The sequence below is a fragment of the Cololabis saira genome, chromosome 5 (assembly GCF_033807715.1).
Source record: "Cololabis saira isolate AMF1-May2022 chromosome 5, fColSai1.1, whole genome shotgun sequence".
NCBI lineage: Eukaryota > Metazoa > Chordata > Actinopteri > Beloniformes > Belonidae > Cololabis > Cololabis saira.
The window spans coordinates 14935521-14953597 of record NC_084591.1 but is presented as its reverse complement, the minus strand read 5'-3'; the positions used below and the strand labels follow the sequence as shown (position 1 = coordinate 14953597).

At 37.9% G+C, this 18077-nt stretch overlaps 2 protein-coding genes across 2 annotated transcripts; one reads left to right on the top strand and one right to left on the bottom strand.

Moving 5' to 3' along the window:
• Positions 1 to 528: 528 nt before the first annotated feature.
• golt1bb (golgi transport 1Bb) lies at positions 529 to 7095 on the bottom strand. Its single transcript, XM_061722475.1, has 5 exons — positions 6957 to 7095; positions 5572 to 5663; positions 5155 to 5333; positions 4992 to 5073; positions 529 to 1094 (listed from the first exon to the last, which is right to left on the bottom strand). The coding sequence occupies exons 1-5, from the start codon at positions 6979 to 6981 to the stop codon at positions 1056 to 1058; spliced, it is 417 nt and encodes a 138-aa protein (XP_061578459.1). The 5' UTR covers positions 6982 to 7095; the 3' UTR covers positions 529 to 1055.
• Positions 7096 to 9652: 2557 nt separating this feature from the next.
• On the top strand, positions 9653 to 17661 carry slc35b4 (solute carrier family 35 member B4). Its single transcript, XM_061721012.1, has 10 exons — positions 9653 to 9887; positions 11997 to 12110; positions 12202 to 12304; positions 12380 to 12429; positions 12515 to 12596; positions 12687 to 12744; positions 13014 to 13123; positions 13233 to 13308; positions 13392 to 13467; positions 16356 to 17661. The coding sequence occupies exons 1-10, from the start codon at positions 9811 to 9813 to the stop codon at positions 16603 to 16605; spliced, it is 996 nt and encodes a 331-aa protein (XP_061576996.1). The 5' UTR covers positions 9653 to 9810; the 3' UTR covers positions 16606 to 17661.
• Positions 17662 to 18077: the final 416 nt, after the last annotated feature.

Genomic DNA, 18077 nt, shown 5'->3' with positions numbered 1-18077 from the left:
TTAGCTAGTTTCCTGACAACAGAACCCCTGAAATGCCATTTGGGTTGTTTTTCCTTCTTTCCTTTTTATCTTTTGAGCACAAAATTTCACAAATCAGGAATTCTGTACCTTGGCATTAGCAAATCGATATGAAATCTTTAATCAAGCTTTGGTATGGGACAAGATATGAATACATATTCACATCTGCTGTGTTTCAAGGGGTTATTAGTTAAAAAAAAAACATTAAGACTTTCCATGTTTCTATCGTATTTGATGGATATGTTCACTTTTACACTTACTATTTACTCAGACTGAGAGCTTTCAGAAACAAACCAGTTCATTTAGGAAATTACCTAATACTCTAATTTTGGCCTAATTATACAAATCTGCTTTCATCCCAGAGAGCTGAAATGTTGGATTTATGGGAAATGAAGATCTCTTCTTATACTTTAGTGGATGTGTATTGTTGTGACATTAATAAACTTGAATTGATTATCCTGGACAACAAACAGCTGATTTCTGTAGCAGAAAATATCAAGCTCATTTATAAAAAAGACACACTTTATTTCAAGTATGCTCTTAGAAAAGGTACATGAAAACATCTCCGTGACAAAGTTAGACCTTTTTCTCCACAATTCACATTTCTTTAAAATTCAGTTCAGCCTTTTTCAAGTCAAAGTTCAAAATTCCAGTAATGTAACAGAAATAAAAATAAAATAAAAACAAAAACACTCCCAGGCACAAAGTCTGGAAAACCAGATGCTGTCAGAGGGTCATGACTCCCCCCTGAATACATCCGGAGGTCCCAAGCAGTCAGTCCATAAATATCACAGAGGTATGATACAAATAGGGAAATAAAATCTTGTAGTTTAGTCCAGCAGCAGTCAGATACTGTTTCCGTCTGAGAAAAGAAACCGGATGTCGTCGGTGGAACCTCCACAGATACACTTGTGTGTTCTTGTGCAGAGAAATGTTTGAGTCCACATCTCTGGAGTGGTAACAATCAAAATATACAGTCATCGTTAGAAACCAGGATAAATACTGGAGCTTTCCTCTGCTGCGTTAGCAGCCTCGTGTTATACCATAGTGTTGCTCTCGCCAATTTTGTCCACCAGCTGAAAAAGAGAGCAAGAAAAACGGGTTATTCACACCGGGACTGATAAGTCATTATCTACAGATTTTTTCTTAAACACACGAGCTGCAGGAATTTTCAGAAAAATGTGTGGCATATGTTTTTGTCAGTTTTCTAATGCTATATGTCGTCTTGATAGATAACAGGGGACGCAGGACATGAGAAATGAAAGATTGTCAATGTGTCACAATACCAATAAGGGGGGTAAAGGATACTGGTTCTGGTTTAGTTCCTACAATAACTACATGTTACGTTAACAAACCGAAGGTTCAGATGCTGCGTTCACACGTGGTTAAGTAAAGGAGCAACCACACAAGAGGCCGTTTCACTCCAATATGGAATGCCAGGCGTCAAACGCACCATTAATGCACAGCAAACAAGTTTAATTAGATGAAAAACACATCCAAGTTGCGATCTTTTCCAAATTTCTTCTGATGTTTGTTTTGAGCCATCTCAAGTTGAAAGGCTGATGAAAACACCAAACAAACCTGGACATTTTACAAACAAAACTACTGCTTTGGTTCAGACCAAAACTATCAAACCACATTCAAACTGTTCACAAGGTTTATTTGAGGTACTGGTTTCCAGACTCATTGAACACATCACCATCTTGTAATAGTTTTTCCTGACCACCTTCTCCATGACGAACTCCTTCAGTCTGTGTGGGTTTGAGTCTCAGAGGTTTGAATCCAAATTCTATTATGTTTCTATTTTATTGCTTTTTTTTTTTTTTCCTTTTAAACTTTAAATCATGCTTTTTATTTATGTTTTAATGTCTTTGTAGGGCCCTGTGAATCCCCTTGTTGTTGAATTGTGCCCTTCTCCCAGTTGAACATGGGCCAAACACCAGGGGGCGTCAATTGGGTATGGCAAGGTATGGCAGCCGCCACACCTTTGCTTCAAGGGTTAAAAGTAAATGTTTGTTTTTTTAAATACATTTATGTAAGTGTCTTAAGTGTCTCTTTGTATTGATTATTCTATTACTTAATTCATATAGAATAACTACAAATGCAAATCAGAACAACATGATCGATTTCACTAGTTATTATACACTGCAAAAACTCAAAATCTTAACAAGAATATTTGTCTTATTTCTAGTTAAAATGTCAAATTTTTAGTAAAAAAAATCTCATTACATTTAAGACAAGACTCAAAAACAACCATTTTCACCTGTTTCAAGTAGATTTTCACTTAAAATAAGTAGAACAATCTGCCAATGGAACAAGATTGTTTTGCTTGTAAGATAAATCTTGTCCCACTGGCAGATTTTTCTACTTATTTCAAGTGAAAATTGACTTGAAACAGGTGAAAATGGTCTAATAACAAGTTATTTTTCTGGTAATGACTCTTGTTTTAAGTGTAATGAGATTTTTTGACTAAAAATGAGACATTTTAACTAGAAATAAGACAAATATTCCTGGTAAGATTTTGAGTTTTTGCAGTTAGCGAGACTGCATTTGAAAAAGTTCCAATTTTCTTGACCACACAGATAAGCTACTGTACATAGCAGACTTCTGTGATGAGTATTTGCTGGACGTGTTGATTGATAGTCTAGTTAAGTTCTGTGACTCGTAACCTTGCCATACCTTAGCTTCGACTGAATTGACGCCACTGCTAAACACCATCCAGGAGGCTTCCTAACCAAATGCCTGAACCACCTCATTAGGTTCCTCTTAATGTGGAGAAGCTGCAACTTTACATTAAATCCTTCATGGATGACGGACCCTCATCCCTGAGGACGACCGATGAAGAGGGAGTCTCACCTTTTGGCTGAGCGCTCTCTTTACCACAACAAACCGGTACAAGTCTGCACAACCACTGATGTCGCATCAATCTGCCTGTTGGTGTCCCACTTCTTCCACATGACCCCGGGGTATTTAACTCTTCCACATGAGGCAACACATCACTCCCGACCGGGAGGGGGCATTTCATCCACTTCCAACTAATAAAACATGGTCTCAGTTTCGGAGGAGCTTCCTCTCATTGCTGATGTTTCACACCTCCAGTTCAATGATGCCAGCAGGACATCATCATACCCAAAAGGCAGAGACGAGTTCCTAACACCAACAAATCAGATCTCCTTCAACCTTTGGCTGACCTTAGAAATCAGTGACAAACGACAGCCCGATGGAGTCCAACTCCCACATGAATGGATCCTACTTTGTACCGGCAATGTGAACCAAGCTGTTCCTCCATTTGTATAGGACAGGGGTCGGCAACCCAAAATGTTGAAAGAGCTGTATTGGACCAAAAACACAGAAAACAAATATGTCTGGAGCCGCAAAAGATGAAAAGTCTTGTATACGCCTTTCAATGAAGAAAACACATGCTGCATGTATCTATATTAGTCATAACTGGGGGAAGATTTTTTTTTTCATTTTGCACTTCGAGAAAAAAGTCCAAATTTCAAGATTAATGTTAATGAAGTACAATCTTGAGAAAAAAGTCGAAATGTTGAGAAAAAGTTGAAATGTCGAGAAAATATTCAAATTTTTGTGAAAAAAGTCAAAATGTCGAGATTAAAAAGGAAAGGAAAAAGGAAGAAAAAAAGAGAAAAAAAGGAAAAAAGGAAGAAAAGAGAAAAAAAAAGAGGAAAAAGAGAGAAAAAATAAGAAAAAACAGAAGAAAAAAAAAAGGTCAAACATTTTTGAAAAACCTCCAGGGAGCCACTAGGGCGGCGCTAAAGAGCCGCATGCGGCTCTAGAGCCGCGGGTTGCCGACCCCTGGTATAGGAGAATAACAGCCCGTAGCAATAGACCCAGTATGCCATTCTCCCAGAACAGTATTGGATACCAGAGGGACACATTTAAAAGCCTAATCCAAGTCAATGTGTTAAACTATCAAACTTTTCCAGCACCCCTCCATAGCGCTTACCAGGGAGGTTGTAACTGAAACACACGCTCCAGTCCCTCTTAAGAAACAACAGCACTCCAGCAAATTCAACCATCTAAAAGAAAAATCTAGATCTGCTACAGACTCCTTTCAGTTTGTAAATGCAACAGCTGTGGTCCAATGTGAACGTCCTAAACTGTAAGCATCTATAAACACGGACGAACTTGCACAAATTTGGTTCTTGTTGGTAACATATCCTTTCCTAATGTGCCAAACCTGTATATCATATGACCGCTGACGTAAAACAACACGCGATATACAACTGTGCCAAATAGGAAAAAAACAGCAAGCACTACTGACTTTGTCTTTAGTATTGGCTCTTACGCAGCTATAGTCTTTATTTAATGATACTGAACAGCAGGAGTCATAAAAATAACCTGTAACTAAGGTAATTTCTAATCAAGTTTCCACCCGTTCATGTCCAGTGAGCATGGATGGACGAGTGACAGATGTTTACAAAGGTGTATTTTAAAAGAGATTTTTCTTTTTAAGCTGAAATACTTGTATGGATGCAGTTTGTTTGTTTGTTTTTTAAAACTAAAATTAACTAGTATGTGCATTTCCTAAGTATGAAAACAGACCAGGATAAGATTTTAGAGAAAATTAGAGACATTAGAGAAATAGATCTATCAGAGAAATCTAAGTCATATATAATAATTGATTGACTAGGAAGATTTTTTTTTAAAGGATGCTGCAGCTTTCAAGGAAGGTTTTTTTTTTTTTTTTTTTTTTAAAACGATGTAATGTGGATACAAATTATTTTATAAACGGAGGGGGGAACTATTCGGTTTTAAAAATACCCGGCTACGTGTGTACATAGCCTAAAACAGAAGCCTCTCAACCACATGAATACACACACACACAGAAAAACTGTTAAAACAGTAGACTTTAAATTACATTTGTGATTACTTAAATATCCCAGGAAGTTTTTAAGATCCCCACAACTTTTGCAAACCCAAACCTCTGCAGCATGTGGCTCAACACTTACTGTTCTGATTCCTGGTAAGCTCAGCAAAGATCCCAGCACGGGTATTCGCCTGATGAATCCCACCGCCACCGGGAAGAATCCCCTGTTCACAGAGAATAATAATAATGAGACGACATAGAAATTCACAGCGCTGACACAGAAATGTCGACCTGTTTAAGCTGACCTGAATAAGAGGAAGAAACCGTAGATCTCCAGAACAACTCCAATGATTGGCCAGCCAATCAGAACCACCAAAACTCCTCCCAGGAAGAAGCTGGTGGCTTTCACTTTATGCCTCTGGAAGAAGAATCTGAAGGTGCGCTCCAGGCCGATGACAAAGGACAGGCCCGACACGAACAGGATCTGCCTCAGAGCAGAAAACAGGGCAAGTTTAACCATTATAAAGCCCCCCGAGGGAGTACCTGACTCATTACTCTGGCACTTTAAAAACAACATGTTGTACATTTTTTCTTTTAATATTATTTGTTTTTTTGTATTGCACCAATCACCACAACAAATTCATTGTGTGTGTTAAACTACTTGGCAATTAACCTCTTTCTGATCTGACACAGAGAGACAATTGTTGGTCTGATAGACTCACATTTCCAATGGCGAGGAGGGCTTTATCGAAAAACAGTATCATCCCAAAGAAAAGGAAAAACACCCCGAATCCTGTCAGCCCCATCCCGATTTCTGCAGGGTTTAAGACACAAGGGAATTATGATTATGTTGAATTATCAACTGCAGGTGTTGTGGACACTGTGGAAAAACATTAACATCTACCTCGCACTGTTTGTACTGTATATACTGCTCATATTTCTGTAATTATACATATTGTCAGGGGCGAAAATCCCAGGGGGGACAGGGAGACAAGTCCCCCCCATTAGTAAAGCTGTCCCCCCCTAGAATAATTTAAGACAGAATTAATAATTTTGGAACAATGCAGTAGTATTTAGTAGTGATGCACCAAAATGAAAATTTGTGGCCGAAACTGAAATAATAATAAACAGTAAAATCTCATTACACTTAAAACAAGAGTCATCACCAGAAAAATAACTTGTTATTTGACAATTTTCACCTGTTTCAAGTAAATTTTCACTTGAAATAAGTAGAAAAATCTGCCAGTGCGACAAGATTTATCTTATAAGCAAAACAATCTTGTTCCACTGGCAGATTTTTCTACTTATTTTAAGTGAAAATCTACTTGAAACAGGTGAAAATTGTTGTTTTTTTCCAGTGATGAGTCTTATTTTAAGTGTAATGAGATTTTTTTTAACTAAATATGAGACATTTTGACTAGAAATAAGACAAATATTCTTGTTAAGATTTTGGGTTTTTGCAGTGTATTATGTCAGATGTGCTGTATTATTGCCACCTTCCACCTAATACCATTGTTTTGTATTACTCTAAGAAAGGTCTTCTGCCTGTTTGCGAGATAGAGTTGAAAATGTCAAAATGCTGTATTAAAGGAAGGCTAAAACTTTTATTCCTTGTCCCCCCCTGGATTTTTTCTCTAAAATGTTACTGTTTATTGTCCCCCCCAACTATGAAACGGGATTTTCGCCCCTGCATATTGTATATATATTTATATATCTTTTTAGTCTCTTTTTACCCCTCCCCTGCATGTGTGTGCTAAGTGTACTGCTGCCAACCAAATAAGTTTCCCCACTGAGGGAGAAAATAAAGGATTATCTTATTTTATCTTATCTTAAAAAGGAAATACACAGTAGAGATTAAAAAAAAGAGCAACACAAACTAGAACATTAGTTTAAAGACAGCATGACGTAATACTTAAATACTGGTTAAAATGTTGTATTCTTTCCATGATGCTGCATATTTTAAATGGATATATTGACTTTTCTTTACATATGAGCCAGATTGACGTAAGGATGCTCTCAGCCAATCATAATTGAGCTCGCAGCCTCGTGCATCCATCTAAATCTGCTTTGATACTACAGAAACAGCAAAAACAGAAACGGTTCTTACTTTGTGAATCCGTGAGGGAAATCATGTTGACAGCCGCTGTGGGTTTAATCAGGTCGACGTCTCACACCTACAGATGATAAAGATGGCAGAGCTGAAGCGCTGGCGCCGGCGGAAGCGGAGCGGGAGCAGAGCGGTGACGTCACGGCAGCCACGTAGACGCGCAGGCGCACAGAGATCGTTTATACACGAAGATGTTGCATCCCAGTTTGAGAGGTTTGAGAGGACTTTCGAGGGTGTGACTGATTTAAAATCTGACCCTTAGTAGAAAATACTATGCAATCAGATCACTTTTGTAGCCAATCTTAGATAGATAGGCAAGGCAAGGCACATTTATTTATATAGCACAATTCAACACAAGGTAATTCAAAGTGCTTTACATTGACATTAAAAGCAGCAAGACATAATTAGACAGTAAATAACAAATACGATTGAAAAAATTAAGAATAAGATGATAAGAACAGAAGTAAAATAATAAAAAGCACAAGCTTTAGAAGTCTTTATTTATATAGATAGATAGATAGATAGATAGATAGATAGATAGATAGATAGATAGATAGATAGATAGATAGATAGATAGATAGATAGATAGATAGATAGATAGATAGATAGATAGATAGATAGATAGATAGATAGATAGATAGATGAAACAAGGGGTAGGACCTCATAAGTTTTTTTACTTCCTCCTATTCCTTTTCGGGCATGAATGTTTATTTCACTTTGATTTGTTTAATGACTGTTTATTTGTATTCTTTTCTGATGTTTTGTGTAATTGTTTTTCTTTTTTATTTAATATGCTGGAAATAAAGATTTCAATCAATCAATCAAATGGATGGATGGATGGATGGATGGATGGATGGATGGATGGATGGATGGATGGATGGATGGATGGATGGATGGATGGATGGATGGATGGATGGATGGATGGATGGATGGATGAATAGATGGATGGATGGATGGATGGATGGACGGACGGACGGACGGACTTCATCCCAAACTGGGAAATTGTACAGTAGTCGCAGCATTACACACAGTGACATCATATAGGCTGGATGAGGGAAAGTAACTATAAGAACAGACTGTACAAAATGTACAAAATAAAATATCAAGATATAATAAGATAAAATAAAGTAGCAAGCGGTAATAACAAGTGTCTTAATCTTGGACATATCCACTGTTAATCCCTTACCCGTACCCCACTCCCTAGTTTATGGAAAATAATATATATATATATATATATATATATATATATATATATATATATATATATATATATATATATATATATATATATATATATATACTTTTGTTGGTTTGGTGAAGGTTTGTTAGTTTTCAAAGTAAGTTTTTTAAGCTATATTTGAAAAAAGCTGAAAAATGTTAATTTTATTATGATTGAAGAGCAAATTAGTTTTTTGTTTTTTAATATATATGTACATTTTACCACAAAAGGTGTCTTGAAATTGTAAAAAAATAAAATAAAAAAATTACAGCTGCAAGCAGCGATGAACCTCTGAGGCAACAGTTATATTCAGTTCAACTTTATCATATTTCTTGATATGATACGATACCTGCTATTAATTTGAATGAGATGTGTTGATGAAACATGCAAGACAGCGGCCCTCGAGGATTGGAGTCTGACACCTGTGGTTCAAGGGAAATAAGGGAAATCTGGTCATTGACGATCAGAGGTGTCAAGTAACGAAGTACAAATACTTCGTTACCTTACTTAAGTAGAAATTTTGGTTATCTATACTTCACTGGAGTAATTATTTTTCAGACAACTTTTTACTTTTACTCCTTACATTTTCACGCAATTATCTGTAGGCTACTTTTTACTCCTTACATTTTAAAAACAGCCCAGTTAATCTATTTCAATTTCGGCCTTTAAAAAAAAAATATCCAGTTAAATTGCTCCATCCGGATAGAGTGAATTTGGTTGTGGTTGTTTCAGATGTTCTTGTCCAGTTTTGTTCTTACATCCGTTCCCTCAGATTCCTGCAACTAAACTTGGATGTACATTCCAATAAAGGTTAGGATAAATGATAACATGCCTCTGAAGTTTGACTTTTTGCACCATTACAATACTTATAGGCAACTAGTCATCATATCTCCTGCTCTCTGAAACACATGTTAATGCTCAATAGTACACATATATGGTTCTTTAATATATTTGCATTATACTAAGATACATTCATTTTCAATGGCTTTTTCCCCCCTTACATTACTTTTACTTTTATACTTTAAGTAGTTTTGAAACCAGTACTTTTATACTTTTACTTGAGTAAAAAAATTGAGTTGATACTTCAACTTCAACAGGAGTATTTTTAAACTCTAGTATCTATACTTCTACCTGAGTAATGAATGTGAATACTTTTGACACCTCTGTTGACGATTTTATAGTTTGTTATTAAGTAACGTAGTGTGACCTCTTCGTGTTTTAACATCTTTACTAACACACGCGCGCACGTTCGGGCGTTTAAACGCTTTAACATTGCGCCGTGATTGCGCCGGTAGCTTATTTATTTGTTATTTTTCACTCTTCACGCTAATAAAAACCTCAATTATTCCCGATTGATACTATATGTACTTAAAATATTGTTTTTATGATGATGAAAATAAGCATTAATCTCCACATTCCTCTCTTGTTGCATTTCCAAATGAACTACGTTTCCCATGAGCCCCTGCGAGCAGGAAGCATGGACTCGCAGCTTCAGACGTGTTCAGCTGGAACCGGGAGTTTGTGGAGACTCAGGATCTGCCGTGAAACACAACAGCAGTTTTAAATATGCTCCTCTCAGTAATCCGCCTTAATAAGTGACGCGCTTCCACCGGGGTTGTTTGGCTGTAAATTACAATGGGAACCTTGTTTGCCATTGTCCTGGTTTTTGTCGGATGTTGCAGCAATGTGGTTTCTCTGGAGCTGCTGGTGAGGTCAGTGACTGAAACTTAAAATCTCATTAAGGCAATAAATATCTAAGTATGTAGTAGCACCACTCTTCATATTTACTTTAATGTTGGAACTCCTCTCAAATGTCTGGGTTCAATATTCTGATTAAAGGCCATCCAACACATTATACACACTTGCAATTGTAATCTATATGGGAAGTAAAACTCCTTTCTTGGTGTAATTATTGACTCAGACCTGAACTTCAACAGCCATCTAAAGTTTATCACTATATCTGCCTATTGCACCTGAAAAACATTGCTAGAATTAAGGGGTTTCTATCTAAACAAGACATTAAAAACGTATTCATGCATTCATTTTCAGTAGGTTGGATCATTGCAATGGCATCTTTACAGGCCTGAACAAGAAATCAATCAGGCAGCTGCAGCTGATCTAGAACGCTGCTGCCAGAGTCCTTACAAACACCAGGAAACTGGACCATATTACACCCGTCATGAAATCACTGCACTGGCTTCCAGTGAGTCAAAGGATAGAGTTTAAAATCTTACTGCTGGTCTACAAAGACCTGAATGGTCTTGGACCAAAATACATGGTTGATCTGTTAGTTCCTATGAAGCTCCCAGACCCCTGAGGTTCATCTGGATCTGGTTTGTTGTGGTTCCCAAGAACCAGAACCAAGCAAGGTGAGGCAGCGTTCAGTTATTCTGCTCCTCAGTCACCGGTGGAACAAACTTCCTGTAGACCTGAGGTCTGCTCCAACTATCAGCTCCTTTAAATCAGGCCTAAAAACATTACTGCTGTACTCTACTGCCATTACTTTTTAACAACTGGTGCTTTTTATTATTTTACCTATTTTCTTATCATTTTATTTGTTATTTACTGTTTAATTGTGTCTTGCTGCTTTTAATGGTGCTGTAAAGCACTTTGACTTACCTTGGTTTGAATTGTGCTACACAGATAAACTTGCCTTGCCTTTAAGCTGAAGAACCTAAGAGAGATAATAACAAATTATAAACATCTGGCAGGTGGGAGGGAACAGTAGCCACGATTGATCAAATAATTAAAATGCAACTATATTAGTTGTGCCTCACAAAGGATCAATAAAGGGGTATCTTTGTTGCAAACATTGATTTTATGTCTTTCTTCCATTGTTTTGCTTTCGTTATCACTGTCCCTCCCTTCGTTCACTCCCTAGCTTTGTGAGTATATGATTTAAGATGTTAAACTAATATTTATGGTCAGTGAGAGCTGGGATTTTCAACCACTGTGCCAGAGATCATCAGGTGTGCAGCAAAAAACTGACATTATTCACTTAAGTAGTCCCCAAAAATGTGTTTAGTTACTACAATAATTTTCAATTGTTGAATGCATGTGCCTAAAGTTAGGTCCCTACCAGAGTAGTAAAGTAAATTTAAAACAATAGTACCAACATTGGCAGTAACAAAACATGTATTTTTGTGTGTGCTGCTGGGTTTTTTAAAAACTAAAAAATATGCCATGCTTTTTTTAAAGGATTGAAAAACATTAATTATGTATCGATCTGGGACTTTAACAAGGCTGTCCTTGCTATTTGAAAAAAATATGAATAAAATGTTTAGAGCAATGAATAACGGGCTCTTTAATACCAGGATTAAACACCCTTCCCTAAAGCTTGCTCAATTACGGATATGATGCTTCCTCTAACTCTGTCTCCTGTAAAGTTGAGCTCTGCCGTCTTTACTTTAATAAACTGGATAGAAGAACTGATTCCAGTGTTTTTCTAGTGGCAGAATAATAAACATACTTGTAGCATAACAGAGAAACTGCCCAGGCATAACAAGTTTTTTGCAACACTGAACCAATCAGTATCTGCACAATCGTTGTGAGTCACTTGTGAGTATTTGCCAGTATTCTTGCAGAAAATTGGGCTGTAAATATCCAGGATTTCACACCATACAGACAGACCGGCCCACAACAAACCCACCACACTTTGACTCAGTGACCAGATGTGGCAGAGCCATGAACTCCACGTCCACCTGGTCTTGTTTAAATGACTTGTTCTGCTGGTTCTATAAAATAACATTTTGAGCTGTATGTTGAAGGTTTAGGGGGTTCCTACTGGATGTTGAGTCTCATCTGTACCTTTTTTCTTTCAGAGAGTTTCCAGGATGTGGCAACCTAGTGACCTTTGCTCAGTTTCTCTTCATCGCCCTAGAAGGTTTCGTCTTTGAAACCAAATTTGGGAGGAAGAAAGCAGCAATCCCCCTCAGGTGAAGAGCGCACCTATGTTACATTTGAGAGTCCTGCTGCAGCGTAATTAGAGAGCTGAAGTTAATTATTGCATCTCGGTTTTTTCCGCAGTAACTATGTGATCATGGTGACCATGTTCTTCACGGTCAGCGTGGTCAACAACTACGCTCTCAACTTCAACATCGCCATGCCGCTACACATGATCTTCAGATCGGTAAGTTTAGCTTCTCGCCATCCCTCCACCTTAGTCGGGTCACCTTGATTGACCTCCTTTCACGCTTCTTCACAGGGATCACTAATCGCTAACATGGTTCTAGGCATAATTATCCTGAAGAAGAGGTAATTCCTCTTCCTCTTAACCTGTCTTCTTTCATTTACATTTAATTTCCATGCAGACTGATTTTACCTGACCTCTGTCTCACAGGTATTCAACCAGCAAGTACCTGTCTATAGGTTTAGTTTCTGCTGGCATCTTCATCTGCACCATCATGTCTGCCCAGCAAGTGGTGAGTCCTCTGCAGAACAGTTTTTTGGCTCATTTCAGTTCTGTAGTAACTGTAGTTCTGTAGTGATGCACACCTGGTTTTTCTCTGCAGAACGTGTCCGAGGGATCAGAGGAGCAAAGCGTTTATGCTTTTATGCACTGGCTTATAGGTGAGTAGTGGTGGGAAGTATAAATGAAGAAAATAAGCAAATATATTGGTAAATTTCACCAATATATGGTATTTGTATTTGTTACAAAAGCTGCACATGTGCAATTAGTCGTGCTTTGTCAATTTCCCTGAGGGAACCTCCCAAAGGGATTAATAAAGTCGTCTGAATCGTCTGAGTCTGAATAAATTCTCCCAGGTAGCATCATGAACGTGATGTGGCTGATTTTGTTTTGGGGGGATTGGGGTATTTATTTATTTTTTCTTCTTCAGGCATCTCCATGTTGACGTTTGCTCTGCTGATGTCTGCGAGGATGGGCATCTTCCAGGAGATGCTTTACAAGCAGTATGGGAAATACCCCAAAGAGGCTCTCTTCTATAATGTGAGTTTTTCTCCCGCACAGACGGCCTTGTTGCCTCATTTAATTCTTGCCATTATCGAACGTTTCATATTCCTCTATTGCATGTTTATTAAGACGTATGTCTTTGCAGCACTGTATGCCTCTGCCGGGTTTCCTGCTTCTCTCCACAGACATCTACAACCACTGCATCCACTTTAATCAGAGCAGTGAGTTCTCTCAGTCAGCAATTCTCCTGTTTGTTGCATTGATCACAGATATAAACAATTGTATGTTTCTTTTTGTTGAACAGCTCCTGTTACTCTTCCTGTAGTTGGACTGACTTTGCCAATATTGTGGGTCTACCTCTTAATCAACGTTGTCACACAGTATCCTTTCAGAAAAAGAAGAAGAAATGTAATTTTGCTGTACAGAAGCTCAACCAGGCGCCCCTTAAACTCTACGGCCTCTGCATTTAGGCCTCCTGGGTCTGTATTCTCCCCTGCCATCTGATCCAGCTCACCTTCACGTGGTGACCAGTTGGCAGCTCAGCTCCTCTTTTCAGCACCGTCCAAGATATACAGCTGCATGTGCTGTGTGCATTTGTGGACACTCCTATGTTGGTGATTGTTATGGGCAAAGTGCAGCCAATACAGAAATCCAACACAAGAACACCATTCATGTTCTGATCAAAAAGGCCAGACCTCCCTATAAGGCTGGGGATCGATTCTAATTCAAAAGAATCGAATCGATTTGGGTTAGTGTTATTAAAACTGTTTTTGAGCTGTTGCATGAATAATATGACTGTAGTTTTGCAACATTAATTATAACATTAATAATAGTATTATATTGAGATTCAGCAGCAAATATTGGCAACTAATGATGGATGTAAGGACCAATCACCTCCCAGAATGCTGGTATAACTGCTTTCAGAAACATTTTGTGGGGCAGAATTATCAAACAGATCCGGGGCAGCAAACAGAGGTAGGGCCCTATGAAATCGGTTTTATATTTTCCCACATTCCGTTTTTATTTTTTCCATTTTCGGTGTATTTTGGTTTTTAATTTTTGAGAAATTTGGTTTTTAGCATTTTATGCAAATTTTATGCAAATGTAACCCCAAGACAGTATATAAAGTCATTAAATATAGACAATTTATGCAATTATAACTGAAAACTTTAATGTTTTCATACTTTTAAACATATTTAAAGGCAAAAACATGGCACTAGTTATTCCTGTGTCCAACAAAACATTCCTTTTTTGGGTTTAAACAAAAAAATACCGAAAGTTGTAATGTAATGATGAAAAAAATAAATAAAAAATCTTTAGACCTATGAATCGATTTTAAGGAATTAATATGAGAATCGATTTAGTATCGGAAAATCGATTTATTTTAACACAGGCCTACCTCCCTATCACACGACTCCAGCAACCACTGAAGCTGAATCATGGAGTCCCCACGAGGCGCACCTTCCTGCACCTCTAAGACTCCAGGTAGGCTGGATACCCCGAACTGCAATGTGATGAATTAGTCGTAGCCCGTTCCCCAACCTGAAGATGCAGGGAAGCGACTGGGGAGAACCCCACTGCTCAGGCTGCGAGCTATAAATAAACTGTAGTGGGCTATGAATAAGCCCACTTCGCTTGTCACCTCCCACACGGGGAACTCCTGAGTGGAAGATTGATTGTGGAGCCCACTCTGTGTGATGTGAGCCAAACTATATCTAGTTAGTACTACTCATCCTTATGGACAAGCCCACCATGGTCCATTTCCCAAGAGCCAGTTTCCCTTCAAAGTAAGGGCAGTAGATGACAGCAGGAACACATCTCATTCTTACAATTAGGGCTGTTCGATTTTGCCCAAAAATAAAATCTCGATTTTTTTTCTCTCAAAATCCAATTTTCGATTACGATTATTTTGTGAATTGACAAAAGGCAAAGAAATTATTTCAAATATGCTGTTTTTTTTATTGAACATTTGCCCCATTGGGCTTTAAGTGCAAACTTTGCTCTTATTAAACCAAAAATGAATGAATAAAGTGCAAAACTCTGTAAAATAAGTTGAAAAAAAGTTTTAAAAAATATAATAAAATATAAAGTTTTATCTCTGAAAAAAAAAAATCAGCAAATCAGCACTTGCAAACATACAGTAAGTTATATTTCCAATTAAATAAAACAAGACATGTTCTAATTAAACTAAACTGGGTCTTTGCATGCTAAATAATAATGCAACCCATGAAGGAGGTAGAGGTGAGGTATCAGTCATTACATTTGCTGTTCACATTTGCAAGTTTTTTGCAAGGAACACGAGCCGGTCTACCGCATCTGGCTTGAGGGATGCCCGGTGGCATGTTACAACGCCCCCTCCTACACTAAAGAGCCTCTCCCATGGGTAACTTGTCGCAGGTATTGAGAGCTATTTCCATCAATCATTAATATGGTATCAATCATTAATATGTGTGCAGACAAGGTTAAAAAAAAAAAAAAAGTGAAAAATCAATTTTACGATTTTCACGTTTTAACATCGTTCTAATTACATAATCGCGATTACGATTTAAAATCGATTAATCGAACAGCCCTACTTACAATGGCAAGAATTACGTTTCTATACGGTCAAAACATACAGAGACCAGGTCAAATACAGTATTACAAAAGTAATCTGTAACAATTCGTACGGTTAGGGTTATGGAAAGACCAGTTTTGGGCAGGAGACATCAAGTCTTTTCTTTCTTTTCCCCCCACATGAATCCACAGATTAATCCTCATCCTGGCCCGTCCCCCAGGACTAGTTTATCTTTGGGGAGCCGTCCAGGGGCCGTTGCCCCGGAAAACACACCTCCTCAGGCACACAAAGCCCTCCAAAACAATATTTAATGATTCAAGGAGGGTTTTTCTTTAGTGTGTCATTTGTGCCAGAAAAAAAAATTGTAAAACCTTTTGGCTGTTTACCCAATTTTATCAGTTAATGTCCTTTCTTTCAAGTAATTAAGTAAGTCAGCCAAAGTAGTGATTTATTGTCATTATCAGCTGATTAGGTGTCGCTAAACTAACCACGAGGCATGCACTATGCACATGTATCACATGGTCATGTAAAGAAAGGTAACAGACGAAAAGCCTGGACTCTGTTATCAAAGTGGTGGAGTCTTTTCTAGGTGGTGTCTCTAATGAACTCAAAGCTCCGTAATGGGCTTAATATAACCAATCAATCCAAAAAGTATAATGTATTTGTTTTTCAAAATGCCGGTTGCATTGTTGCAGACTTTAACCGTTCCTTCAGATATGTTTGCATCCGCGGCGTGTTCATCCTGACCACAGAGTGCACCTCGCTGACCGTCACCCTGGTGGTGACCCTCAGAAAGTTCCTCAGCCTCATCTTCTCCATCCTTTACTTCCAAAACCCCTTCACCGCCTGGCACTGGGTGGGCACCGCCGTGGTCTTCGTGGGCACCCTGATTTACACTGAGGTGTGGAGCAGCGTCCAGGCGGCGCTGCGCGGAGCCGGCGCGAAGGAGAAGAGGACAGAGTGATGGATTAGACTCTTCTGGTGGACCAGAGAATCTGCCTTTGTGTTGGACGTAGAGATTTATTTTTTTTAATGATCCTGCAGTGGTTTTATAAAGGTGATTTTTGTTTTCATACTCCATAACCATTTATCCCACTTTCACAAATACAAATAGCTGACTGTGGATCTGATCAAAAGACCAAAACAGAGAGCAGCATTATTGTGTGTTCATGCGTTTGAATACAAAATAACTTTTAACTTGTAGAATCATGTATGACGTTGCTCAGATGTTGTTTTTAGTGCACATGCCACACATGCCCTACTCCGACTGGTACTTTTCTCACTTATTTCACTTCCACAATGTGATCAGTGATCTTTAGAGACTTTTTAAATGTGTTTTACTTGTTAAATGATTGTAATAATGCCTAAGTTCTCAAGTCAGAAGGAGTTTGGTTCAATAGGACCCCCTTTTTGACCACTTTGACCCAGGTGCTTGTGCTGGGCTCCTAGAGCCGGGTCAGATCTGGTTCACAATAGAAATGTTTTAGGAGCCGTTTTGCTTTTAGATTTACACAACGCCACCACAGAACCACATCATTACACCCTTTTCACTGTTGGACCTCTGTTTTGTGTACTCTGAACTTTTGAGGACCACAGTTCATGAAGGACAAATCATAGTTTTTTTTAATTTCAAAATCATGTCTTAGTATTGCCAGTGTGCATTTATAAGGATTGTCTTAAGTAGTAGTTGCCATATTTGAACTCTCTTTGCCATGCCAACATTTTTAAATGCAGACTGGCATTTATGGGAAGCATCTTCTGTTATCTTTTTTTTTTTTTCCTTTCCATGGGCTTGGGTGGTGAATCGTTTTCCTCTGTGATGTTTAAATATTTATTAGATGCCCCAGCTGTTGATGATCATCATCAGTTTTACATGTAGCTCAGCAATGGACTTAATATGTTCATAATTAAGGAACAGTAAATGTTATCTCGTGCAATATTTAGACCATCTGCTGTCTCAGGTGTGTTAGACCTCGATTTGTCAAGTTCATCAATAAAATCTTTACACTCCATGTCAAAATGTTTTTTTTTTTGTTTTTTTTTACTTAAAGGCAAGGTAAGTTTATTTTTACAATTCAACACAAGGTAATTCAAAGTGCTTTACATCAACATTAAAGGCAGCAAGACAGAATTAAACAGTAACAAGTCAATTAAAAAGGGAAATAGAAATGAGAAATAATAATACAATACAATGAAATCTCCTTTCGGCCACAGTGAATCAGTTGCCTCCATGTTCTGGATCTCTGGAAAGCGTCTAGAGACAACATCTGTTGTATTAGACGCTATATAAATAAAATTTAATTTAATTTAATTTAATTTGATCCTGTCTTCTGCATCCTCTTCTCTTACCCCAACTACCTTCATGTCCTCTTTCATTACATCTATAACACTCCTCGGTTCCTCTGGGCCTCCTGCCTGGCAGTTCAAAACTCAGCA

Bases quoted from the DNA above. Each gene is read 5' to 3' on its own strand.
- slc35b4 (XM_061721012.1), top strand. From the start codon at position 9,811: ATGGGAACCTTGTTTGCCATTGTCCTGGTTTTTGTCGGATGTTGCAGC. The intron at 12,745-13,013 runs GTGAGTAGTGGT...TTTCTTCTTCAG, and splicing joins TTTTATGCACTGGCTTATAG to GCATCTCCATGTTGACGTTT. The intron at 13,124-13,232 runs GTGAGTTTTTCT...ATGTCTTTGCAG, and splicing joins AAGAGGCTCTCTTCTATAAT to CACTGTATGCCTCTGCCGGG.
- golt1bb (XM_061722475.1), bottom strand. From the start codon at position 6,981: ATGATTTCCCTCACGGATTCACAAA. The intron at 5,664-6,956 runs GTAAGAACCGTT...TAAACCCTGCAG, and splicing joins TTCCCTCACGGATTCACAAA to AAATCGGGATGGGGCTGACA. The intron at 5,074-5,154 runs GTCAGCTTAAAC...CTCTGTGAACAG, and splicing joins GGTTTCTTCCTCTTATTCAG to GGGATTCTTCCCGGTGGCGG.